The sequence below is a fragment of the Pituophis catenifer genome, unplaced genomic scaffold, assembly GCF_029215685.1.
Source record: "Pituophis catenifer annectens isolate HBS135680 unplaced genomic scaffold, rPitCat1.0.hap2 SCAF_9, whole genome shotgun sequence".
Classification (NCBI taxonomy): domain Eukaryota; kingdom Metazoa; phylum Chordata; class Lepidosauria; order Squamata; family Colubridae; genus Pituophis; species Pituophis catenifer.
Window position 1 is genome coordinate 30,082,365 of NW_027256889.1, and position 27,056 is coordinate 30,109,420.

Genomic DNA, 27,056 nt, shown 5'->3' on the forward strand with positions numbered 1-27,056 from the left:
ACGTATCTCCGGGGGGAGCTCGTTCCAAATCGTAGGTGCCCCCACAGAGAAGGCTCTCCCCCTAGGGGCCGACAGCCGACATTGTTTGGCCGACGGCACCCGGAGGAGCCCCTCTCTATGGGAGCGTACTGGCCGGTGGGAGGCTATTGGTGGTAGCAGGCGGTCCCGTAAATAACCAGGTCCTAAGCCATGGAGCGCTTTAAAGGTGATAACCAGAACCTTGAAGCGCACTCGGAAGACCACCGGGAGCCAGTGCAGCTCGCGCAGGAGAGGTGTCACATGGGAACTCCATGTCGCTCCCATCACCACCCGCGCGGCCGCACTCTGCGCCAGTTGGAGCCTCCGAGTGCACCTCAAGGGGAGCCCCATGTAGAGAGCGTTGCAGTAATCCAGACGAGAAGTAACGAGGGCATGAGTGACTGTGTGTAGGGAGTCCCGATCTAGATAGGGATGCAACTGGCGGATCAGGCGAACCTGATGAAAAATCCTCCCGGACACGGCCGTCACATGCTCTTCTAACGACAGCCGTGAATCCAGGAGGACACCCAAGTTGCGAGCCCTATCCGTGGGGGCCAATGATTCGCCCCCAATAGTCAGCGATGGCATTAGCTGACTATATCGGGACGTCGGAAACCACAGCCACTCGGTCTTGGATGGGTTGAGCCTGAGCCTGTTCCTCCCCATCCAGATCCGTACGGCCTCCAGGCACTGGGACATCACTTCAAGGGCATCGTTGGGGTGATCCGGGGTGGAGATGTACAGCTGGGTGTCGTCAGCGTACTGATGGTACTCCACCCCAAAACCACGGATGATCTCGCCCAGCGGCTTTACATAAATGTTGAACAAGAGGGGCGAGAGGACCGATCCCTGTGGCACCCCACATATGAGGGGCCTCGGGGTCGACCTCTGCCCCCCTGTCAACACAGACTGCGACCGGTCGGAGAGAAAGGAGGAGAACCACCTTAGTACGGTGCCTCCCACCCCCAACTCTTCCAACCGGTGCAGCATGATACCATGGTCGATGGTATCAAAAGCCGCTGAGAGATCTAACAGGACCAGGACAGAGGAGCAGCCCCTGTCCCGAGCCCTCCAGAGATCATCAACCAACGCGACCAATGCCATTTCCGTGCTGTATCCAGGCCTGAAACCCGACTGGAACGGATCCAGATACGACGCTTCATCCAGGTACTGGGGAAGCTGTCCCGCAACCACACTCTCAACAACCTTCGCCACAAAACGAAGGTTGGAGACTGGACGATAATTAGCCAATATTGCCGGGTCCAGGGAAGGCTCCTTGAGGAGGGGCCTCACCACCGCCTCCTTAAGGGCGGCGGGGAAGACACCCTCACCCAATGAAGCATTTATAATCCCCTGGAGCCAGCCTCGCGTCACCTCCCGGGAAGCCAGCACTAACCAGGAGGGACACGGGTCCAACAAACATGTGGTCGCGTTCAATCTACCCAGAATCCTGTCCACGTCATCTGGGGTCACAGGATCAAACTCATCCCAGATAACAGTCTCAAGACCTGCCTCCGTCACTCTCGCTGGATCTACCCAGTCAGAGTCCAGACCTTCCCGAATCTGAGTGATTTTGTCATACAGATACTGAACAAAGTCCTCGGCTCTTCCCTCCAAGGGGTCCTCCCGCGCTTCCTGGTGGAGCAGGGAGCGGGTCACCCTAAACAGGGCGGCCGGGCGATTATCTGATGACGCAATAAGAGCAGCAAAATGCGTACATTTTGCTGCTTTTATCGCCACTAGGTAAGTCCTAATATGGGATCTAACCAGTGTCCGGTCCGATTCAGAAAGACTAGCTCTCCAACTACTCTCTAGGCGTCTTTTCCGGCGCTTCATCTCCCTCAGCTCCTCGGTAAACCAAGGAGCAAGGCAAGATCCGCGCCGGGTCAGAGGCCGCAAAGGCACGACTCGATCCAGGGCCCCAGCGGCCGCCCTATCCCAGGCGGCCACTAGGTCTCCAGTCGAGGCGTGAGCCAGAACCTCAGGAATTGGCCCAAGCTCCGTCTGGAACCTATCGGGTTCCATCAGGCGCCTGGGGCGGTACCATCTTATCGGTTCCGCCTCCCTGCAGCGGGGTGCCGCGGTACGAAGGTCAAGGCGAAGGAGAGAGTGATCTGACCATGACAAGGGCTCGATGACTACATCCCCTATCTCAAGATCACTCAACCACTGTCCAGAGACAAAAAGCAAGTCCAGTGTGTTTCCCCCAGTGTGCGTAGGGCCATGAATTAGTTGGGTCAGATCCATGGCCGTCATGGAAGCCATGAACTCCCGAGCCACCTCAGACGTCTCGCCCACGGACGGCAGGTTGAAATCCCCCATGACCATAAGTCTGGGGGTATCAACCGCCACCGCAGCAATAACGTTGAGTAGCTCAGGCAGGGTTGCTGCCACGCGGCAGGGAGCCAGGTACGTGATCAGCAAGCCCATCTGAACCCCATGGCCCCACTTCACAAGGAGGGACTCACAACCAGCTGTCTGAGGTACAGTGGTCTCCCTGGGCCTAAGGCCTTCTCTAATAATAACCGCTACTCCCCCGCCCCTCCCTTGTGACCTCGGCTGATGGAATGCGCGGAAGCCTGGTGGGCACATTTCTACCAGAGGGACCCCTCCCTCCGGGCCCAACCAGGTCTCCGTAATACCCGCCAGGTCCGCTCCCCCCTCCTGAACAAGATCACAGATGAGGGGGGCTTTATTTACTACGGACCTGGCGTTGCACAACATCAGACGAAGGCCCGGGCCGTGAGGATCTGTGCAACCTGGCAAACGGGTGGAGCCTTGGGGGCCGGAGCACCCTACCGCTTGGAGACAGCGGGTGCGTGCTCCCTTAACATGATATGGCCCCCTGCTCCCGCCATATCTACCCCTCCCACTCACAGTACTGATGGTAAAAACACAGTCCGAACAAGCTCAACCCCCTCCATTGCCCCCGGGTCCCCCACCCGCCCCGCCGCGCGTCGTGGCCGGGCCCGACCCTCCCCTTGGTGGGTTATCCCCCAAACCCACGCCCCTAATTCCAATACCACCCCCCTCCCCCCTCCCCAAACCCCTTAAAAGGTTAGACATAGACAATTTTAAAAAACCCCGCAACCCCCTCTTTGCGACATGCCACCTCTCGGGGTTCCAAAGCCCGTCATCGAGGTAGGCCCTCGATAGAGTGGAGGGCCAAGCCTGCGAGAGGGGGGAGTCTCGCAGACCAAGAAGCTCCGCTGCTGAGTACAATTTGATCATAGTGGCTCGCCATGACCATATCCTAAGGGTCCTAAAAGGACAGGGAAGAAGGTAGGGAAATGGGGAATCTCACACATAATTCACAGGACCAAGTCCACTGTCCCCTCACAACAGAGGACACAGTCACAATCCACAACGACCACAATCCAAGGGGGAAAATCGATCCAACCACCCTCTCACGGTGATTAGGTCAGCTGGTCCGCCCCCATTTGTGGTGAAGTGGCAGCAATAGTGTCAGTATATCCAGTGTCCAGGGATCAGGTCCAAAAAAACCACCCTCTCACGGCAGTTGGTCCGATGGTCGGGTCCCCACCGCTGGTAAAGTGCTTATGTGTGAATACATCCCGATTCAGCCCAGCGACTTCGTTAAATAGATCTTTCATATGTTCTCCCATAACCTCAAATATTGTTTTATATAACTCCGCTGGAAGCCCGTCTGTGCCAGGCGTTTTCAGATTCCCCTGTTTCTTTACTGCTTTTTCAATCTCCGCTAAAGTAATTTCCTCTTCTAGTATTTCTTTTGTTAAGTTAGGTATCCTGGGTAAATCCGAATTCTCTATATAATTTTTTATCGCACCTATTGGAATCTCCTCTCTTTTATATAATTCTTTATAAAAATCCACTGCAATTTTTTCTTTCCCTTTTTTGTCTTTTATTAGGTTCCCTTCCTTGTCTTCTAATTGGTCAATTCGTCTAATCTGTTTTTCTTTTTTTAATCTAAATGTAAGCCATCTTCCCAGTTTGTTAGCTGATTCAAAGTGTTTTTGTTTTGCTGCCTTTATCTTATCTTTCAATTTATCCAATTCCAAGAGATTAAGCTGATGTCTTAGTAATATTATCTGTTCTTTTGCTCCTACAGAAAATGGGTTGTCTTGTAATTGTTCCTCAGCTTTTATTAATTTACTTATTAACTCACCCGTTTCTTGTTCTTCTTTTTTGTGTTTAGTGGCCATATATTTAATACTAAGACCTCTTATAAAGACTTTGGCAGTGTCCCAAATTATTTGAAGTGGCATTCCCAGTTCATTCCCACCATGTTCTCTTGAAAGAAAAGGGGTATTTCTGTCTTGAGCTTTTGTATAAATTCAGTCTCTTTTTGTTAAGTCCTCAGAGTTACGTCCGACCCGTTGACATCACTGTTGCCGCCCTGCTCTAATTGGTTAGGACGCGAGCAGGCTCGTTGAGGGAAAAACTCAGTTATCCTATTGGTTCCTTCCGACTGACAGACTGCTATTTAAGCAGCTGTCAGCCGGGTATGTTGTTGTTCTGTTGTATGCAAGTTAGAAGTTGACTGGTTATTAAATAAAGAGTTGTGTTATGCAAAGCCGAGCCTCTGCATCCTGTTTGTTCTCTAGGACAGAACAAGTGGCGATGAGGATGGGATTGTCCTGAGGTGTCGGCTGCAACGCCGTGATCTCAGAGCTGAGCCGCCTCAGCTACAGGTGCCTTAAGCTACGAGTGACAGAACGTCGCTTACAGGATCACAACTCCAGTGTTTATTCACCATGTCCACCTTCTTGCTGGCTTTCATCCCATTCGTGCCAGCGTCGAAGACGTGGGACACGTATATAGAGAGGTTCGAGTGTTTCCTCCAAGCGAATGACCTGACAGGTCTGTCAAGTGCATGGAAACGGGGCTACTTCCTTAGCTCATGTGGGAGCGACATTTTTGGAACTGCCAGGGCCCTGGCAGCTCCTCAGCAGGTTTTTGATGTGCCGTGGGAGATGTTGCTTGATAAACTGAAAAAACATTACTCCCCGGCTCCATCCCGCATCGCACGGCACCACGCCTTTTGGCAAAGGGCACAGAAGGCAGGGGAATCTGTCAACGATTATATGGCCTCCCTACAGTCAGCCGCCCTGCACTGCGAGTTCCGTGAGCTGGATGAAATGCTGCTGGACCAGTTAGTGTGCTGCGTGAGAGATTTAAAGCTCCAACGGCGATTGCTGGCCCGTTTGGACATCACCCTTCAAACAGCCCTGGACGAGGTTAGGGCAGCGGAAATGTCCGACTGGTCTGCTGCTGAAATCCAACGCTTTCAGACCAGCACTGCGGCTGCCGGAAACCCCTCCTCCTCCGTCCACTGTGAGGTTTCTGACACAGATGAGTCATCTGAGGAGGACGGGGCGGTAAGTCGTCTTAAGACGAACCGACGAAAGATGGGACTGCCTACGGGAAAATCACCCTCTGGCAATTGCCTGGGCTGCGGCAGAGACTACAATAGGGCGGACTGTCGCTTTAAAACTGCCATCTGCCGCCATATACCTGTCGCGGGTCTGTAAAGCGGCTCTTCCCACCACCATGGTTCCGTCTGACAACTCGTGGAACCGTCGCCCGGGCAGGAAGGTGGCGCACCGCACTGAACACTACGACGTATTCCGTCTTGAGGAACCCTGTGACATCGCAGTGAACCACGCCACTTCCACAACGTCAATTAAAAAGATCTACCTCACCGTCGCCTTGGAAGGCGCTGCCTGCCGGATGGAGGTCGATACCGGGTCTTCCAGGTCCCTGATTTCGTGGTCAACGCTCTCCCGGCTGCTGCCCCATGCTTCTAAACGGTGCCTCAAACCCTGTCCCCTGTCTCTCAAAGATTACCAGGGACGGGCCATCCCAACTGTTGGCTGTGACACCTTCCATGTGTCTTATGAGGCATTTTTTTTAAAATTTGATTTATATGCTGCCCTTCTCCGGAGACTCAGGGCAGCTTACAATGTGCTAAGCAATAGCCTTCATTCTTTTGTATATTTATACAAAGTCAGCTTATTGCCCCCACAACTGGGTCCTCAATTTACCTACCTTAGAAAGGATGGAAGGCTGAGTCAACCTTGAGCCTTGGCGAGATTAGAACCTGCAGTAATTGCAGGCAGCTGTTCTTAATAACAGGGTGCTTTAGACCACTGTACTATCAAGGCTCTTTTCAGCAAGTTGCCTTTAATCATAGTGAAGGCCGACCTCCTGAGCCTTCTAGGGCTCGATTGGTTTGCCGCACTGAATCTCAACGTCTCCGGTGTCCATTCAACTGCTTCTGACGCTACAGCCGTGTTGGCCTGCGAGTTTCCTGATGTGTTTGCTGATGGCCTGGGTAAATATACAGGGCGCCCAATCTCTTTCAATTTGGATCCCCAGATGGCGCCAATCCGCCTTAAACCTCGAAGGGTGCGGCTGGCTCTCCGACCACAGGTTGATAGGGAATTAGATAAGCTGGTGGCTCAAGGAATATTGGTGCCCGTTGATCATTCCAATTGGGAGACCCCGATAGTGATTCCCCTTAAGAGGGATGGGTCTATTAGAATTTGCGCTAATTACAAGTGCACCCTCAATAGGGCGTTGCAGGCCAACCCTTACCTGGTCCCTGTCGTCCAACACTTACTTCACTCCCTCGGCCATGGGCAAATATTCACCAAATTAGATTTATTGCAAGCCTACCAGCAGCTTCCAGTCGACAAAGTTACGGTTTTGGCTCAAACCATCATCACGCACTGGGGTGCATTTAAATGCACCCAACTCCAATTTGGAGTTTGCGTCGCCCCGGGGATCTTCCAGAGCCTGATGGAAAGGCTCTTGCAAGGCATCCCTGGGGTGGTGCCGTATTTTGATGACATATTCGTTTCTGCTTCTAACAACTCGGAGCTAGCCTCTAAGTTACGAGTCATCTTATTGCACCTGCGCACTGCTGGACTTAGGTTTAAGAGGGAGAAATGCACCATTGGGGTTCCTCAAGTTGAGTTTCTCGGGTTCCTGATTGATGCCCGGGGGATACATCCCACCCCATCTAAGGTGGCCACTATTCGGGACGCCACCACCCCGACGAATAAGGCGGAATTGCAGGCCTTCTTGGGCCTGCTCAATTTTTATGCTGTTTTTATTCCCCATAAGCCGTCCATAGCCGAGCCTTTGCATCGACTCCTGGATTCCAATGCGCCTTGGCATTGAAGCCCGGCTGCTGCCGCCTCCTTTTGGGCTGTCAAAGATGCCCTGACATCACGGTCTGTTCTCGTCCAATACGATACTGGCCTTCCCCTCTCGCTGACTTGTGACACCTCCCCGTATGGCGCGGGGGCGGTCTTGAGTCACGTTTTTCCTAATGGCACCGAAGCCCCTATTGCTTTTTATTCATGCACACTCTCAGCCCCTGAGAGGAACTATAGTCAATTGGAGCGGGAAGCTTTAGCGGCTGTCGCCGGAGTGAAGCATTTCCATGACTACGTCTATGGACGTTTCTTCCATTTAGTCACCGACCATAAGCTCCTTCTGGGTTTACTGGCCAGCGACCACCGCAACACCATTGATCCTTTCCCCCCACATGTCTAGATGGGCTGAGTTTTTGTCTGCCTACTCTTATGAACTGCACTATCGGCCGGGCTTGGCTATTGGGCACGCGGATGCCCTTAGCTGCTGTCCTTTGCCAGTTCCTGTTCGGGACCCTGCCCCTACTGCCACTGTCCTTTTGGTTGAGGAACAGCAGTTCCCCTTGTCCACTTCGGACATTAGGGTCTCATCCGCTAGTGACCCTGTCATTGCTTGTGTGATCGACTGGGTGCACAGGGCCTGGCCAAAAGGGCTGGTTCCGCCTGAGTTTGTGCCGTTCTTCCGGAGGCAGCATGAATTGTCTGTACTCAAGGGATGCCTTCTATGGGGTGACAGGGTGGTAGTTCCTCCCCCGCTGAGGGCCCAGGTTCTTGCGCACCTCCATGAGGCTCATCCTGGCATTGCCCATATGAAAGCCCTGGGCCGCGGCTATGTATGGTGACCCGGCATGGACCATGAAATTGAGAACTGGGTGGCAGCCTGTGCTCCATGTCAGCTGTTCCGGCCGGCTCCCCCAGCAGCGCCCATCCATGACTGGGAAGCCCCTAGAGCACCCTGGGCATGTATCCATCTAGATTTTGCTGGCCCGTTTCGGGGACGAAATTTCCTGATCACAGTAGACGCCTACTCTAAATGGGTAGAGCTGACTCTAATGACCACCACGACCACCGAGGCAGTGATCCGTGTCCTAAAGGGGCTGTTCATGACCCATGGCTGCCGGACACCCTAGTAACAGATAACGGCCCCCAGTTCACCGCGGCACCCTTCCAGTTGTTCTTGGCTAAGCTTGGCTTTCGCCACACCATCACAGCTCCTTACCATCTGGCCGCTAATGGCCTGGTGGAAAGGGCCATGAGATCGGCCAAAGAGGCCTTGGGCCATCTGGGCCCATCCAATTGGCACCACAACATCTGTCAGTACTTGCTGGCACAACACACTACACCCTGCCCGGTCACCAAGGCTTGCCCAACTGAGCTGCTCATGGGACGGAGGCTACGAACAACACTGGATCGACTGCATCCCGAGTACGCGCCTGACAGATTGCAGACCTCGAAATACCCAGTCCGGGCCTTCACGGTCGGGGATCCTGTATTTGCCCAAAACTTTAGTTCCGACGTGAAATGGTGCCCTGGAGTTGTTATCCAATTAACTGGACCATACTTTTACAGGATTCAGCTTACCGATGGATGAGTATGGCGGTGACACATAAATCAACTGTGGCGACGAACTCCGGACGCAGCTTATCCATTGCCAGGGCTGGAGGCACCTTTACTGGACAACGTTAACACTCCAGACTCTCCACCAGTTATGCCTGTCCCCAATGGGTCAACTACACCCAACTCGCCCTCAGCGGTACACTCACCTGATGCATCAAGGTCCTCAAGGGTTCCAGCTTCGACCACAGTACCAGCTCTTGAAGTTCCGGAGAGTGTCGCTCCAACTCCGCCTCCTACGGCGGCCCCGCCTGAACTGAGAAGATCAGGGCAGAGCCGGCATCATCCGGCGTACCTAGAGGACTACGCATGCGCCATTCGGGTGGGAAGGGGTGTTAAGTCCTCAGAGTTACGTCCGACCCGTTGACGTCACTATTGCCACCCTGCTCTAATTGGTTAGGATGCGAGCAGGCTCGTTGTGGGAAAAACTCAGTTATCCTATTGGTTCCTTCCGACTGACAGACTGCTATTTAAGCAGCTGTCAGCTGGGCTTGTTGTTGTTCTGTTGTATGCAAGTTAGAAGTTGACTGGTTATTAAATAAAGAGTTGTGTTATGCAAAGCCGAGCCTCTGCGTCCCATTTGTTCTCTAGGACAGAACACTTTTAAAATCTCTGATCTCATCATCCATCTCTTTCTATTTTTCCCCTCTTTCTTTAATATGGCAAATACTGGATTATGATCCGCCCAATCATTCGTCATAGTTCTAATCTCTGCCACTAAAGAGTTAAGTTCTTGTGTCATCCAAATCATGTCCAACCTGGACCACAATTTGTGTCTAGGGGAATAATAAGTAAATTGTTCTTTTGTCGGATTGTGCTCACGCCATGTATCTTTCAATCCTAATTCCTCTCTCATTTCGTTATAAATGGCTGGTAAAATCTTCCTATCTTGTCCTCCATTTCTTTTTTTTTTTTTTTACTTTCCCCTGTTTTGTAATCCTGTGTCCTATTAACAACTGTGCTAAAGTCGCCCAGAAAACATACTTGCTCATAGTCCAAGTCTCGGATTTCTCTTCGTATTTTTTGGAAGAATGATTTGTGTTTAGTATTCGGGGCATAAATTCCTGTCAATAAAACTTTACTCTGTAATAATTCCACCTCTAATATTAATATTCTTCCCTCTTCATCTGCAAAAAATTGTTTTGGGGAGAGATATTCCTTTACATACATTGCTACGCCTCTCTTTCTCTCCTCTGAGGCCGCTACAAACAATTTCCCTGCTTTAGGGCATTTCAATAATTTAGCTTGTGACAATTTAATGTGCGTTTCTTGCATACAAATTATATCCACATTAGTTTTCACAATTTTGGTTAGTATACGCCTCCTCTTTGTCGGAGCATTGAGGCCATTGACGTTTACTGTCAAAAGTCACACTCCTTGATCCATCTCTATCTATTGATCCCTTTAGTTTTAGCTGCTAAATGAGTTTCAATCCTGTATTCTTCTAATTCTCCTTCCTCCACCTTCCTCCCATCTCGTTTCCCCTTTCCATGGTGCACTTGTGTTCCTCTCTCATTTCTCCACTCCTCCTTCTGGTCTCTCTGATTCTCTTTAACTGTTTCTTTGTCTCTTTCACTTTCAATAGGTCCAAAAAAGTTTTCACAAAATTCTTGTGCATCCTGTATGTTTTCGATTTTAATCTTCCGATCTTGCCAAGTTACCAAAAGCCCTTCAGGTAGTAACCATTGGTATGGCGCATTGTGTTTCCTTAATTGCATGGTTATGAATTGGTAACTCTGTTTCTGCTCTCGCACCCTTCTAGGGATCTGTTTTAGAAATGTAATCTGCCGTCCTTTGTATGTAATGTTCTGGTCCCTAGCCTTATGAAGGGTTTCATCTCTGAGCGCCTTTTTGGTAAGTCTTATGTGAATTTCCCTGGGCAAGTTATGACGTCTCGCATAGTTGGTGTAAACACAATAGGCTTCATCTATCTCACCATAGACCTCTTCCTTCTTTTTCCCCACTACTTCTGCAATCACTTCTCCTACGATTTCCTCCAGCTGTTCCTCTCTGTCCTCCACCACATTTTGTAGACGTAAAAAGAAAGCAGACTTCTCCATCTCTAAAAATACTACTTCCTCCTCGAGTTTCCCAACTGCTTGAGCACATCTTCTTTCACATTTATCTATCTGAGTTTCAACTCTTTCAGTGGTTTTTTCAACCTCTATCAATCTCTCCTCATGTTTAGAAAGAGTTGTTCTCATCTCTCCCAATGTCTCTTTAATTAGTTTCATCTCTCCTCTTAGTTCACTCATCTTGGTTTTCAGGTCCTCAAAATTTTTAGACGTGGCTTCTTGATTCTTCTCCATTAATTCTTGAATATTTTGGAACATCATCTGCATTCCTTGCATTGTGATTGGTTTCTCTGATGTTGGTAGATTTTCAGATGACTTTCTTAGCCCTGGAGGTGTTGTTATCAGCGAAGATGCCACTGTAGAGGCTATATGTTTTTTCATCACTTTTGTGGAGGTTACTGTGGTAGACATTGATTAAACAGAGGAAACTTTTCCAAATTATCATACACTAGTGTTATGTAGTCTATTTAAATTTTCACAATCAATCCACTTTCTCCCTTGCTTCACTCCTATTGGTGTATACTCTCAGTTTTCCATATTTATAACCATATATCAATTCAACTTTATCTTATATATCTACAATTAAATAAAATTTATATATCTGTATATACAAATTATTATATCAAATTATATTAAATAGTAAATCTAAATAGGTAATTATATACTCAATCAATTCATCCACAATTATTATATACAATTAATAAATATTAGCAATATTAGTTGTTAATTATATCTTCAAAAAGACATTAGTCTCCAATCTTAAATCAGTTTGTCCAGATAGTTAAGATAATCAGGAAAGGGCTCACTGTCACGCTGAACTCCCAGGTAGGAAGGGGGATTAGGAGAAAGATTTACCCCCTAATCATCACCAGCTTTATAAAGTTAATAATTCACAGTATACTGTTCTTTTATCCGCTGAGATTCAGTTCTTATCTCAGCTAAAAACTTTCATTAACTCCAATAATCACCAACACACAATCCAATTCAGTCATACTTCTGATTCCTTCCAATTCCACAGCAGCGAGATCGCAAAAAGCTTTGTGAGTAAAAACTTCTTTCACTTCTAATCTGGGCTGCCGCTATTCTCTTGGGTCGCTACATAGTCCCTGCAGTTTAGAATCCAATTTCCTTCTTCTTCTTCTTATCCCGTCTTGTTCTGTCCTGTCTCCCCGTGCCGGTCAAAACCGCAGCGTCATTGGCTTCGGGGGCGCTATTTTGCGGCCCTCTTCCTGTTCTCCGGATCCTCAGAGCTCGCGTTTTGTTATGGCGAGGGGGTCGCACTCCCTCTCCTCACCTCCGAAAAAAGCCCCTCTGCTCCCCCAACCTCTCCGGGGCTGAGAATGGCAAAAGAAAAGCCGTGGAGACTCAAGAAAATTGATCGGCACCACGGAGCTCGCGCCGCATCGATCTTCCGCCCTGACAGCTGCACCAGAAGTCTCCAATTTCATTTTCTTTTCTTTTTTAAAAAACATATCATGCCAAGGAACCAGCATGGACCCCATCCACTCTTTCCCAATGAAACAGGATGCCCTGATTTTATAGCCACCTAACATCTTCTCTTTAAAATTCTACAATTTTATTTTTTTAACTTTTTAAATAATCCATCCAAAGCTGACAAGCGATCACCTGGCTGAAAGGCAGGAACTGATCCTTTTTCAAATAGGAAACCTCAGTATTTTCTAGGCCCAGAACCTGGGATGCCACACAATGCCATTTTGCCTTTTTTTTCTTTTTTTGCAATCTCTCATTATCATAGGATCTAAAACTCTCAACTTTTCCCTACTTCCTAATCCTAACTGGTCCCTTCTTCTTCTAAAGCAAGCAAGAACCCAGAAATTTGGCCTCTACATTGCCCTCCATTTCAAGCAAACCAGAGGAACCCAAGAGAGGATCCCAACCCCAGTTCTTCCCTTCGACATTTGGGGATCCTCAGCCTGCACTCTATCGCCCCCAAACTCATTCACCCACCGACGGTGCCAAGTGGAAGGGAAACGATGGCCAATTGCAGCGGTGACAGCAGGAGCAGCAGCTCTCCTCCCGAAAGCCCAGACAGAAAGAAGGGGTGGAGAATGGACTCTACCACTCAGCAACGTGGGGGGGGGGAAGGCTAAGAACTTATCCCGGGCAAACTCCTCCCTCTCCTGAAGGGTGACTTTTTAAATATATCCTGCACCCAGATCCAACCCAGTGGTTCCATCTGCATCCATTTCCGGGAAGACGAATCTTCCCACTGCCTTTCAGTAGCCTCCCCATGCCTGCAAAGAATGGTACGGCCTTCCCGGCTTCAAGCTGAATGGAAGACGCGTATGTTAAAGGTCCAAGGCAGGGTTGGGTTACATCAGTGTTGCTCAATCTTTAGACTCTATTGGTGTTTTCCGATGGTCTTAGGCGACACCTGTGAAAGGGTCGTTCGACCCTCAAAGGGATCGTGACCCATAGGTTGAGAACCGCTGTCCTAGGGGAAAGAACTTCCTAGCTGATGCCCTATCCAGAATGCCCCAGTACAATAGCACCAAGTCAGAGACAGTCAAGCTCTTGCTCCCAGCTTCCCAGCTAGCTGCTAAAGTAATGACCAGGGCACAAGAAAAACTGGACCTACCAACTGACAATGCTACCACACAAGCATTCAAACAGGCACTCCTCATAGATGACTGGTTCCAAGCGCATAAAAACACTTGCTTGCTAAAAGACGGCCTGGCATGGATGGAAGGGAGGGAAAATGTATGTCCCAGCTGGCCAGAGACCCAACCTCATGAAAGGCTGCCACAACTCAAAGCTAGCTGGCCACTTTCAATTTGTAAAAACACTGCACTTGATAAAAAGGCAATTCTGGTGGACTTCCTTGAAGAAAGACATAGAAAGCTACGTGGCCAGTTATCTTGTCTGTGTAGCCACAATGAGAAGGCAAGAAAAACCCCCAGAGCTACTGCAAACAGTAGCCGAACCATCAGCACCATGGAGAGAGATCTCTGGATTTCATAGTAGAACTGCTGGACAGTGTAGGAAACACTGTCATTTGGGTAGTGACAGACCTGTTTTCCAAGCAGGTTCACTTCATACCTTGCCAGAAAATCCCCACTGTCAGAAATCTAGCCAAAATGTTCCTAAACCAGATATATTGATTGTACGGAGCCCCCCAGAGGATTATATCTCACTGCTCGTGTGTGTGTGTGTGTGTGTGTGTGTGTGTGTGTGTGTGTTCCAATTCACATCAAAGCTCTGGAGAGCTTTCCTAAACCTTCTGGGGACTGATCAAGGCCTGAGTTCTGTCATCATCCTCAAACAAATAGGGGGATAGAACGAATGAATGGGGTTCTAGAGCAGTATCTAAGGTTGCTTCATCAACTACCAACAAGATAATTGTACCAACCTCTTGCCTTTTGCAGAGGTTGCTTATAATAATGCAGTGGACTCCAGCAGTGGATTCACCCCATTTAGAGTTGCCACCAGCCAGGAATTCAACCCAATGCCAGAACTACCAGCAGAAGAACCCACAATATCCTCCCTTAAGGAGTGGATACATCAACTGCAAAACACCTGGCCGGTAGTAAGGAAAGCACTCAGTGATGCTAGAGCACCGTTCAAAGCACAGGCTGATAAGAAATGAACAGAACCTAAACCATTTAAAATAGGGGACAGGGTCTATCGCTCTACCAAATTTCTACAATCCTTACAACCCTCCAAGAAATTAGGACCGAAATACATAGGACCTTTCCCCATTACCTGGATTATAAATCCGGTGACAGTTGAATTACTACTACCAAAAACCCTCAGGCAACTGCATCCTGTATTTCACTGCAGCTTGCTGAAACCAGAAATCTCCCCACTCAGGCACCACCTCCTCCTATTATGGTCGAAGGAGAACAACACTTTGAGATCAAGGAAATCCCTGACTCACGCACACACCATGGTGCCATGCAATACTTAGTATCCTGGAAGCACTTGCCTCCGTCCCAAAATGAATGGGTAGCTAAGAAACATGTCAGAGCCTCCATGTTACTGAGACAATTTTATGCCCAATATCTTGATAAACCTAACTAAACAATTGCTCTGTATCTCCCCTTCTGTTTCCTTTCCAGGTGGACTTCTCATTCTCCTAGGGAGGTAGCATGTCAGATCCCATAGATCCCTATCCGGGTGCTGCCATTCTGGTGGGGAGGGGGCCTGGAGGCATTCCTCAGTTTATAATCTTCCTGGTGCATGTTTAGCCTGTGCTTTGATTTACCTTCCTGGGAACGAAACGGGGGAGGGCCATCTGTTTTGTCTCAGCTCCGGAGCCTCCAGCAAGCAATGCCTGAGAATAGCTTCTTATCACCTTCTCAGCCTGCGATTCTCAAAACATCTCCACACTGCGGATTGGTTTATTCAACAGTGGACTGAGGGGAGGGGTCTCTAACTGTTTTAATCTAATGGAATTTGCATGTGAATCCTCACTTTCTGCATTCTTTGTCTTGCTATCACTTTCCTTTCAATAAAAGTTTCCTTTTGAAATGCCAATTGTTTCAAGAGTTCTACTTTCTTGAGCGGAGAGGAGAGGCAAGGCCTTACAGAATCACTCACACTCTCTCAGCCCAGCCTGCTTCATGTGGTCATTATAAGAGTAAAAGGAAAGCACTCCACTTAACCACGTAAGAAAAGACTGGATACAAATACATACATAAACTGAAATAAAGCTCCTTTAGCCTATGCAAACTCTGCTTTACAACTGATCTGAGCTGTATTTTACCTGTAGATACCCTTATTATCTCTGTATGCAAAACTCATTAGCACTGAACGATAAGGCATTTTGGCCCAGTATTTTATATGAACACCACTCAAGTAATTAGTTTGTGGCTCAGCATGTTGTATGAACCCAGAAAATGAGGTTAATTGAGCTGTCAATCAGAACACACATATTTTGCAAATCCAACAAATGAAAGTGGGCAGGGTCGCTCATGCAGTGGTGCCAATACATCTGGCTGGATGGAAGGTTCATAAAGCAGCAGCAGCTGCTGCAAAAGGAAGAGCAGCCATTTGTCTCAGCAGCTTCCAGATTTACCTCCTGTAGAACAGCGGGGGCCCATTTGCCCAGACTGCTGTTGGCTGGGTCAGGGACACTGGGCCAGAACTGCGTCTTCATCCTGAGGGTGAGTTGGGGAGAACAGAGGGAGAGAGAAGCACCTGGTTAGTTTGGAACTCTGATGGCCAGAGAGAATATCTACACCATGTTGTGTTCCTGTCTAATATGTGAATCAACACAATCTGTCAACACAACACATCAACACAGATAAATGGAACATGGGTCAGGGAATTTTCTCTCAGGAGAAATAGCTCCTTAAGAGGGAAATTCTGTCATACATGCATACAAACTCATACATATGAGTTTGGGATCTTGTCTTCCCACAATCTGCAATACACACACAAACACACACATACACTATCTCTATATCTTAAGCTAGATCAGGTGTGAGGGACTATGGCCCTTTTATGACTTGTGGACTTTAACTCCCAGAATTCCTGAGCCAGCCAGGTATATCATCATCTATATCATCATTTATATCTCTCTTTATATAGTCATTCTCTCTCACAGTCACTTCTCTCAGCCCAACCCAGCTCCTACAGTTTTTGTTGTGGGGAAAACAGGAGGAGGAAGGGCTATTCACTTTGTTTGCTGCCTTATAAAGTAATAAAAGTGGGATCTGTGCGTCTATGTGACTGAGTGAGTTTGCGGTCTTTACGCATTCTGGGTCCTACATATGACCTCTGATTTGGCATGTATTCTTTTGTTTCATACTAGCATCTTTTGTTTTTTTAGTTTTTAGATAAGTAAATTCTTGAAAATATTTAGTGGCATTTAGTGCTCCCCCCAAATCATGGCACCAGTTGCTGCTCATTGTTGGAGCCTCTCCTAAACTACTACTCCTCGCCTTATTTCATGATTTGATGTCAAGAGGAGCTGATCTCAGTTTGAAGGAAACATCATCATGTTCCCTTCCCCCATGCTGCTAGCCTTTCCTTCCTGGACTTGGATAACCCTAAATTCCCCATGAAACAGGGAAATGTTCTGGCATGGATTGACAAAAACCCCTAGAGAGGATGTGGGAGTGAAGTCCACCTCACTCTCTTTCAAAGAAGAACTTGTCCAATCCTCTCTGCCTGCCACCTTCCACTTTCATATTCAAAGGTGTACAGCTATGGTCTTTGCCCTCCCTCCTCCTTTGTTACCATCGAATTTTTTTTCTGCTTTACCTCTGGCCCCCACCCCACTGTTTCTGGCTGGGACTCTCTGCTATCTCCTGCGCTTGTCCATGGGAGTCTAAACTCAGGTGACAAAGTGACGCTCTACAGCTTCTGACTTCCTCCTCCACGTACCTTTTGCTCTTCTGAAAGCAGATGACCATGCCAATTATCATGGCCAAGAGCAGCCCAATGAGTAAGTACACAATGGTGATATCCAGGTATTCTGGAAGAGAGAGCAAGTGGAAGAGAGAGCAAATGGGTGGATTAATGACCATCTCCCACACATGGAACTAAAGTGGAACCCTGCGGTGGGCCCAGTTCAGAGAGTACTTGTCCATAAGCCAACTGGCTGCATTGTTGTGCCTGCTAGTCTTTGACCAAAGTAAAAATGAACTAGCACTTCATCAAGCGATACTTTGTAGTGTAAAAATGGATGTGGAAGAATGAGGTTGTGCAATTTACAGGTAGTCCTTGACTTATGACCAAAATTGAGCCCAATATTTATGTGGCCATGAAACAGTTCTTAAGTGAGTTTTGCCCAATTTTACAACTTTCCTTGCCACAATTGACGAGTATTAAATGAATCACTGCAGTGCAGTTGTTAAGTCAGTAACATGGTTTTTAAGTGAATCTGGCTTGCCCATTGATTTTGTTTGTCAGAAGCTTACAAAAAGTGATCACATGATCCTGGCATATTGACCATCATAAATATAAGCCAGTTGCCAAGCATCTGAATCTTGATCATGTGACCATAGGAATGTTGCAACTAGTACATGTGAAAAATGGTCATAAGTCACTTTTTTCAGTGCCGTTGTAACTTTGAACAGTCAGTAAATTAATTGTTGTAAGTCAAGGCCTATTTGTATTTACACAGATGGGCTTGTAACAACTGTTGGATGCGATTAGGAAGCCCTGGAGGAATTGGCCCCAACTAACCACTTCCTTTGAGGCCGAGAGTCCCCAGAGAATAGCTATGGAGAAAATTCCATAACTCTTCAAGGATGCGCGATCTCTTTGGAATGTTCAGGGAGAAAAAATAATCTTGTTTGCCTCTTTTAAGGCCTTTGGTTGTTCCTTTCACAGTAAGAACAGCAACATAAAAATATTTTTTGAAGGCAAAAGGATGAGCAGGTTTCAATCTTGTGAATTGCTGATGCCTCCCAAAAGTTCTCGAAAGCAGGGGTCTCCAAACTTGGCCACTTTAAGGCTTGGGGACCAACTCTCAGAATTCCGTAGCCAGCCAGTCTCCAAGCCTTAAAGTGGCCAGGTTTGGAGACCCCCGCTGAAAAGCACCAGGAGAATGGGAGAATCGGGCTATGACTGACTCTCCCATTCAAGTGAGCCAGGCACATGGACCAGGGAGGACAAAGGGGCATTTTTATGAGGCACTGAATCAGAACAACGAGCCATCTTTAGCCAACCATTCTGTATATCCATTTTTGTTAAATTTTTTAATCTCAAGACCCCTTCTCACTTTTGAAAATTATGAAGGACCCCAAAAGAGCTTTTGTTTGTATCGGTTATATTTATCAATATATACTGTAATATAATTTTAAATTGTACGTTTGTAGAATAGTTACTAAATAAAATAAAATTAACAATGTGAAGCAGTCTAGTGCTATTGCTGTCTTCAATATCTGGCAAATAATTTAGATTTTTGTGGACCTGTGAGATGCTGTGGAGGGACCTCCAGGGCTGCTTGGACCACACTTTAAGAAACACATGTAGGTGGGGGGAAAAAATGAAACTTTGATTTTGGGTTTGGCTGTTGTTATTATAGAAATGGCCAGTATATATTATCTGTACCTTATCTTATTCTACTACGCCAAAAAGAGCTGGAAGTCAATGCTTCACTTTTCCTTCTCTTCTTACCCTTTCCCCCTTTTCCTCCCCTCTTTTCCCATTATTTTATTTTTCCTTTTTATATCTGCATTTTATATTTTGATAAATTAATAGAAATATATTCAAAGAAACACTGCTGCAGCATGCAAAAGGAATGGCTGGGAAGGGCAAGGGGCAGGGGGTGGGGGGTGGGGGTGGCATGAGAAAATGCATCAGGGAGGCTTTCCTTAATTCACATGAGGAGAAAGGGAGGGAGGGAGAAACACACTCCAACCTGCAAGATTCTGTTCCTAGAGCTGTTACAGTAAAAGTAACACCTGCCTAAGTGGCCTTGATTTCCTAGTCTAGTCTACCTTGTAGGGCTGATGTACAGGCAGTCCTCAACTTGCAACCATTTGTTCAGTGCTGCAGCAGCCCCGCTGTCATGTGAGCAAAATTTGGGTGCTTGGCAGCCTGCCTACATTTATAACTGCAGGGGCGCTGCAATCCGCCACCCCTCCCCCCCGTCTTCCTCAGTTTAGGCTGCCCTGCACAATGGCATTAGGCAGTGTCAAGGCTGGGGCTGAACCAGGGCCCAGGACCTTCCGCAATACCAGCCAGATTTTCCAAGCTTTGCTCGATTTGGAGAATGAGGCGTCCAAAGCACCACAAGAATTCTGGAGGTGATGGCAAATGGCCTTGACTGCAGAAGGCCCCAGGCCGTCCTTCTAGGCCCACCCCCAGCACTGCCCCCAGCGAGGGCTGTACTGCAGGGTCAGGCTGGGGTGGCTTTGCACCACACTCAGCATCCCCAACTCACAGGCGGCTTGTGCCAGACCTCCCACAGCATCACCCACACCCCCTGAGATAGCCCCATGCTTCTTACCTGGGACTCTGCTAAACCACCTGCAAGATTATTAACCATCACAACCAGGAGTGCTGAGGTAGCAATCATAGAGAGAAATGGACATGTAATGTCTGTCAACAGTCACTTTGCTCAACGACCAAGTTAGGATCCCAACTGTAGTTGTACGTCAAGGACTACTTGCATCCTTTACACCTCTAGGAAAATCCTGCACTCTCAAATGGCTTATTGACTTATATGCCTAATAATTCTGGCTTTCCATTTCCATGGCCCCAGTTAACTTTCCCAACCCCAGACGGCCAGGATTTTCCTTACCCATGTCCTTGGTGGTGATCACAAGGCTGGTCCCATTGGTGCTCCCACCCATTGTAGAGGCCATGAGATGCAGGCTGTACATCCTTGAAGGCCAAAGACCTGAGATGGTCAGCATGTCTACAGAAGCATTCACAGCAACACCTGAAGAAAAAAGTTGGCAATACTTTGCTATTGTTTCAGAAGCCAAAAGGAAGGCTGTAGAACAATAATGATGGGAGGCATCAGACTCCTCCTAAAGGTTTTTGCTTGTGATGATTAGGTGTGGCACAAACAGCACCTTGGGCGCCAAAGTCTTGGCAAAGATAGGGCAACCTGTAGCACTCCAGAAAATTGTCTGTTAAAATCAACTCCTATCAACCACTGGCGATGCCATACTAGTTAGTATCTTCTAACACATCTAGAAGATATTATTCTTTCTCTTCTAATATTAATATTTGTCGGGCCCTGAAAACACATCTTTTTCACCTAGCCGGGCTGGCTTGATCCCATCCCTTCGATTTTAATTTGTAATTGGTTTTAACCCGGGTTGTTTTAAATGGATAGCCAAATTATTTAATATTTTTAAATTGCTTTTAAATTTTATATGTTATGTTTTACCATGGCTGTTCACCGCCCTGAGTCCTGTTGGAGAAGGGCGGTATACAAATTAAATTAAATAAAAAAATAAAATAAATAAATGATCCAAGCTGCAAACATATTTAGAAATGCTCAGTTATCTATTTATTAATTTATATACTGCCCACCTCACTATCCAGAGATATTGGTTTCATTCAAGACAATGATGAATCCGCATACAGATGGGAGGTTGAACAACTAGCCTCATGGTGCGACCAGAACAATCTGGAACTGAACACACTCAAAACCATAGAAATGGTGGTGGACTTTAGGAGAAACCCTCCCATACTACCACCTCTTACAATACTAGACAACAGAGTATCAACAGCAGAGACCTTCAAATTTCTAAATTCTACCATATCTCAAGACCTAAAATGGACACCTAACTTCAAAAACGTCATCAAAAAGCACAACAAAGAATGTTCTTTCTGCACCAACTCAAAAAGCTCAAGCTGCCCAAGGAGCTGCTGATGCAGTTCTACAGAGGAAGTATTGAGTCTGTCATCTGCACTTCAATTACTACCAGCCTGTCTTCCATTGAGGACTTGTATACTGCACGAGTCAAAAAGAAGGCTGTGAAAATATTTACAGACCCCTCACATCCTGGACATAAACTGTTTCAACTCCTACCCTCAAAACGATGCTATAGAGCACTGCACACCAGAACAACTAGACACAAGAACAGTTTTTCCCCGAACGCCATCACTTTTCCCTCAACACTGTCAAACTAGTTATTAAGTCTGCATTACTATTAATCTTGTCATCGTTCCTATCACCCATCTCCTCCCGCTTATGACTGTATGACCGTAACCTTGTTGCTAGTATCCTTGCAATTTATATTGACTGTTTCTCTATGACTATCATTAAGTGCTGTACCTTATGATTCTTGATGAATGTATCTTTTCTTTTATGTACACTGAGAGCGTATGCACCAAGACAAATTCCTTGTGTGTCCAATCACACTTGGCCAAAAAAGAATTTTATTCTGTTCTGTTTTGTTCTGCTCAGGTTTTTATTGTCAAATCAGTTATTATCAAAAAGAGTGCAACTTATCTCTTTTGGTGTGCCTGGAGCACATTTGGTGTGCACACCAAATGGCCAGTCCAAGGGGAGGATGGGATGCCTGATATGCCGCTTCCCCAATGCCCCTCCCAGCAAATCTTTTCTACCCTATTTCCTGTTTATTGGACTGAAGGTATTTTATTTGGACTAAGTTCCTTCCATCTGCTGTTTTTCCTCTAAGTTCACTTTTTGAAAAGAAAGATCCAATTTCTTAAAGATAAATGTTTCCCATGTCCAGTCGTGTCTGACTCTAGGAGACATTACCCATTTCCGTTTCTTAGCTGAGCAGCCAGCGTTTTCTGAAGAGCCTTTATGCGGTTATCTGTCCAGCATGGCTATATGTCAAAAGCGCCCAGAACACTGTTACACTCCCACTGAAGTAGTACCTATTTATTTACTTGCATTTGCATGTTTTCGAACTGCTAGCTTGGCAAGAGCTGGGACAAAAATGGGAACTCACCTCATTGCCTGGTGCTTGGGTCTCAAACCCGGATTGTTAGCTTTCCAGCTGACAAGCTCAGCATCTTAACCACTGAACCATTGCATTTATATATATATATCGTAAAAAATTCAATATCCAGAGGTGGGCAGCACATGAATTAACAACCAGTTTGCCCCACCACAGAAAATGTGAGTGTGTGCATATGTATGCTCGCTTCGCTCGTGTGCACGCCTTCTGCACATACATGCGGGCTTCTGCGTGTGCGCTTTGCTCTCTCACATGCTTACCCGCATGCACATGGCTTAGAAAATGCAGCTAAATAGGACGGCATAGCGCTGGGAGGGTGGGTGGGACTGGCCACCCACAGGTCACAACGACCGGTTTTCCCGAACCGGCTGAATCCCACCCTATCAATATCTATATGAACAGCATGTTGTCTGAGTACAATTAGTTTTGAACAACAAAAAGACAATAAGCATAATGGTAATCATAATATACATATCATTAATAATAATCACATAGTAATAGTGGCATTAGCTTGCCCATACTAGAAAACTTTCATTATGTAATTAATCATTCTCTTAATCTTTTTAATTTCTAACCTCTGTTTCTATTATTTAGCCATTGGTAAAACAAGTCCCATGTTAAAAAATATTGTTTCTTCCTTCTCCTTTATTTTTAGTGTTAATCTGCCCATCTCTGCGCATTCTAATATTTATTACACTTTCATCTGTAGGGATCTGTTCATTTTTCCACTGTTGTGCAAAGACAATTCTTGCTGCTGTTAACACATTTGAAATTAGATAAGTGTTCCTTTTATTATTCTGTTCTGATAAAATACCCAATAAAAATATTTCTGGTTTAAAATCAATATGTTGCTTTATCATTTTTTCTAACCATGTGTGTATTTTACTCCAATATCTTTTTGCCTTTGGCATGTCCACCACATATGATAATATGAACCCAGTATCTGATTACATTTCCAACATTTGGCGGACATGTTTTCAAACATCTTTGCCAGTCTTGCTGATGGTAAGTGCCACCTATAAAACATTTTATATAGATTTTCCTTATAGGCAATTGACATTGTTAATTTATAATTTCTGTCCCACAATTTCTGCCATTTATCTAACTATGGCATATCCAAAGTTTTTGACCCATACTATCATTGTTTCTTTTACTTATTCTTCTTCCATTTTAAACTATTCAACACCACCGACAATGCAACTACCCTTCAAAAAGACCTTGACTATGTGTCAGATTGGTCTAACAAATGGCAACATCAAATCTCAACCAACAAATGCTCTATCTTGCACATTGGCAAAAAAACCAAATACATAAAATACAAATTAGATGGACATGACCTTGTAGATGACCCTCACTCTGTCAAGGACCTTGGAGTACTCATTTCTAAGTGCCAAAGCCCACTGTAACAACATTGCCAAAAAGGCATTAAGAGTTGTTAACCTAATCTTGCGTAGCTTCTTCTCTGGTAATATTGTACCACTAATTAGAGCATACAAAACATTTGCTAGACCAATTCTTGAATACAGCTCATCTGTCTGGAACCTGCACTACATATCGGACATAAATACAATTGAGAGAGTCCAGAGATATTTTACGAGAAGAGTCCACCATTCCTCTAACCGCAATAAAATATCTTATTCCACCAGACTTCAAATTTTGGGCTTAGACAACTTAGAACTATGCCGACTTCAGTCTGACCTAAGTGTAGTACATAAAATTATCTGCCACAATGTCCTACCTGTCAATGACTACTTCAGCTTCAACCATAACAATACATGAGCAAATAATAGATACAAACTCAAGGTAAACCGTTCCAAACCCGATTGCAGAAAATATGACTTCAGCAACAGAGTGGTCAATGCCTGGAATGCACTACCTGACTCTGTAGTTTCTTCCCCAAAACTTTAACCTTAGACTGTCTACTGTTGACCTCACCCCATTCCTAAGAGGTCTGTAAGGGGCGTGCATAAGTGCCCCAGCGTGCCTTCCATCCCTGTCCTAATATTCCTTTTTACTCTTATGCTTTTCATGTATTCAAATTATGTTTATACTTTTACCTGTTATCTTATATATGCTTGACAAATAAATAAATAAAATTTTGATATTCAATAGATAGCTATATATTTTAAAATTAGTTTTTCATCTGTCCCGAGTAGATCTAATGAGCCATTGCACTTTCTAAGTTCACTTTTTGAAAAGAAAAAATCAATTTCTCCCTGCTGTTTAAAAGAGGGAGACAAATATATTGCTATCAAGTACAGCATGTTCATAAGTTGCAAACAATATATTTAGTAAGCAAGTTATGGAGGGGAAATCTTTTGCAACTCCCTCCTTAAATTGATCAATGCCTGAGGAGATGTTTAAATTAAACCAACTTGGAGGGTCTGATTGCATGAAAGATGTTCATCCAGGAAGCACTAGGATTGTCTACATATTCATTTGGAGCATATTCTTTGGGTGAATAAATGCCATCTTGACTTGTGCAGAGGATTTCTAAACAATCTGCCTTCTCCCCTCTTTCTCCATACTGCTTGTTATTTGTTCTGAAGACAAATGTGTGGTTTGCAGATTATTGTACAATTCACACAGCTTTAGTTGTCTTGGTGTCAGAGGCTCGGATATAATTTTCTATTGCAGTGGAGAGAGGGCAGGATGGAGGGAGGGGTTCTGAGTTTATTCCTAAAGAGATATAAACATATAGAAACAAGAAGCAGCACTGGAACCCTTCTCAGTAAGAGGGAAAGATAGACTGATTCATCCCGTTTCCTCTAGGACAACTTGATAACTTTAAAACTTTACTGTCTCTCCTAGAAACAGATCTCTCTCGATCCAATGCTAGTAATTTGACCTTATATTGTTTGCTTTTTGCTTTTTTTTGCTTTTTTAATTTATATGTCGCCGTTCTCCAGAGACTCAGGGCAGCTTACAATGCGTTAAGCAATAGCCTTCATACTTTTGGATATTTATACAAAGTCATCTTATTGCCCCCACAATCTGGGTCCTCATTTCACCTACCTTTGAAAGGATGGAAGGCTGAGTCAACCTTGAGCCTGGTGAGATTTGAACTTGCAGTAATTGCAAGCAGCAGATGTTAATAACAGTGCTTTAGTCCACTGTACTACAGGCTCTTTAGGGGATGGCTCCTCACATATTACTTTTCAGGTTTCTAAATTTTTTTTAAGAGCAGTAACTATTAGAGAAGAACACTGTAATTCCTCTCAGCCAAGGCTTCTGATAGCCAACTGTTTATGATGTTACTTTCCTCATGTTCTTTTGCAACTATATTTGTATTTTGGTCTGTGACTGCAAATAAAAGTTCTTATTAAAAAAAAAACTTTAAAACTTGTGGACTCCATGCTAGCTGGGGAATTCTGGGAGTTGAAGTCCACAAGTCCTAAAGTTGCTAATGTTGGAGACCCCTGCTCTAGTCCTATCAGACAAAAGGGGGCAGAACTTCTCTAGAGGCAGTGGATGTTCTCTTCTTAGCTGAAATCCAGTTGTAGCTAATGATGGAGGCAGAGGGGTTCCCTACTTTGAGGGGAGAAATCACTCACTACCACCATAATTGCAGGGAGGGGCCAAACATACTTCTAGCTTCTTCATTGGGATCGATCCAGAAGAGAGTATAGCCAGTGATGAATCCATTCTGGTCTTCAACAGGGAGAGGATTCCACCAAACCTCAGCTGTGGACACCCCAATGTTTTGGGGATGAACTTTTGGGCTTCTGGCTGGAGCTGTGGAGACAGGAAGGAATCAGAGTCGGATCAACTGCAGGTCAAAGTGGAGAGTATGCTGAGGGTGGGTGGACCCACTGAGTAAACAGAAAGAACTAGGCTTCAGCTTGCTATGAGCAGTCTCTGGGAGCAGAATAACAGAATAGAAGAGTTGGAAGCAGGGGTGAAATGCTACCGGTTTGGGCCAATTTGCCCTAACCGGTAGTAAAAAATGCTACCAGTTTGCTGGAACTGGTAGTAAAAAAAAATGCTAAAAAAGTTTTAAAAAAGTTCCAACAATCAGCTGTGTGACAATCAGCTGTGCCACATGATTTATATTCACTAGAAAGCAGAAAATCCTGCTTTCTAGTGAATCTAAATTGTACGGCACAGCTGTTCCTCCCTCGCTGTTCTACTTACCTTTGTCGACTCAGAAAAGGCTTCTTAGTGCCTGCGGTGCACATGCATGCAAAGCACGCATGCATGCGCAAGGCAAACTGGTAGCAGACTTCAGAGCATTTTACCCCTGTTTGAACGGGACCTTGGAGGTCTTCTTGTCCAACCCTCTGTTGAGGTAGGAGACTCTATATCATTTCAGACAAATGGTTCTCTAATCTCTTCTTTAAAATCTCCTGTGTTTTTAAGCACCTGCAACTTCTGGAGGCAAGCTGTTCCACTGGTTACCGTGTTTTTCGGAGTATAAGATGCACCAGAGTATAAGACGCACATTAATTTTGGGGGACGAAAACAAGAAAAAAAGAATTCTACCCCTGCAATGTGCAACGGGGAACCGTGAACCGTTTTGGATTCGGGGAGGGGATTGCAGTGCTGCCGCCTGAAAATGCTTTTCTTCCCATTGCACATTGCAGAGCACCCTCATCCTCCTTCTCAGCAGACTCACCTTCTCTTTCCTCCTGGCCAGATCCGCCGCCTGAAACGAGATGCACTTTTTTTGCCTCTGCACACCCCGTTCCACCACCACATCCCTATCCTGATTCCAAAGGAAAGCGTTTTTGGCTGGAAGACCCGTGGTCCCTTTCCCGATTCCAAACATGGGGTGTGGCAAAAAAAGTGCATCTCGTTTCAGGCAGCGGATCTGGCCAGGAGGAAAGAGAAGGTGAGTCTGC

The 27,056-nt window shown here is 46.0% G+C and overlaps 1 protein-coding gene across 1 annotated transcript in view; it reads right to left on the bottom strand.

The window, feature by feature from the left end:
* Positions 1–27,056, bottom strand: part of CSF3R (colony stimulating factor 3 receptor) — a 68,743-nt gene that overhangs the window by 20,023 nt on the left and 21,664 nt on the right. Inside the window, exons 11-14 of the mRNA XM_070949851.1 lie at positions 25,804–25,950; positions 20,070–20,210; positions 17,201–17,291; positions 15,888–15,969 (exon numbers count right to left, since the gene is read on the bottom strand). Coding sequence (XP_070805952.1) covers positions 15,888–15,969; positions 17,201–17,291; positions 20,070–20,210; positions 25,804–25,950 — 461 coding nt within the window. The remainder of the gene's footprint in view (positions 1–15,887; positions 15,970–17,200; positions 17,292–20,069; positions 20,211–25,803; positions 25,951–27,056) is intronic.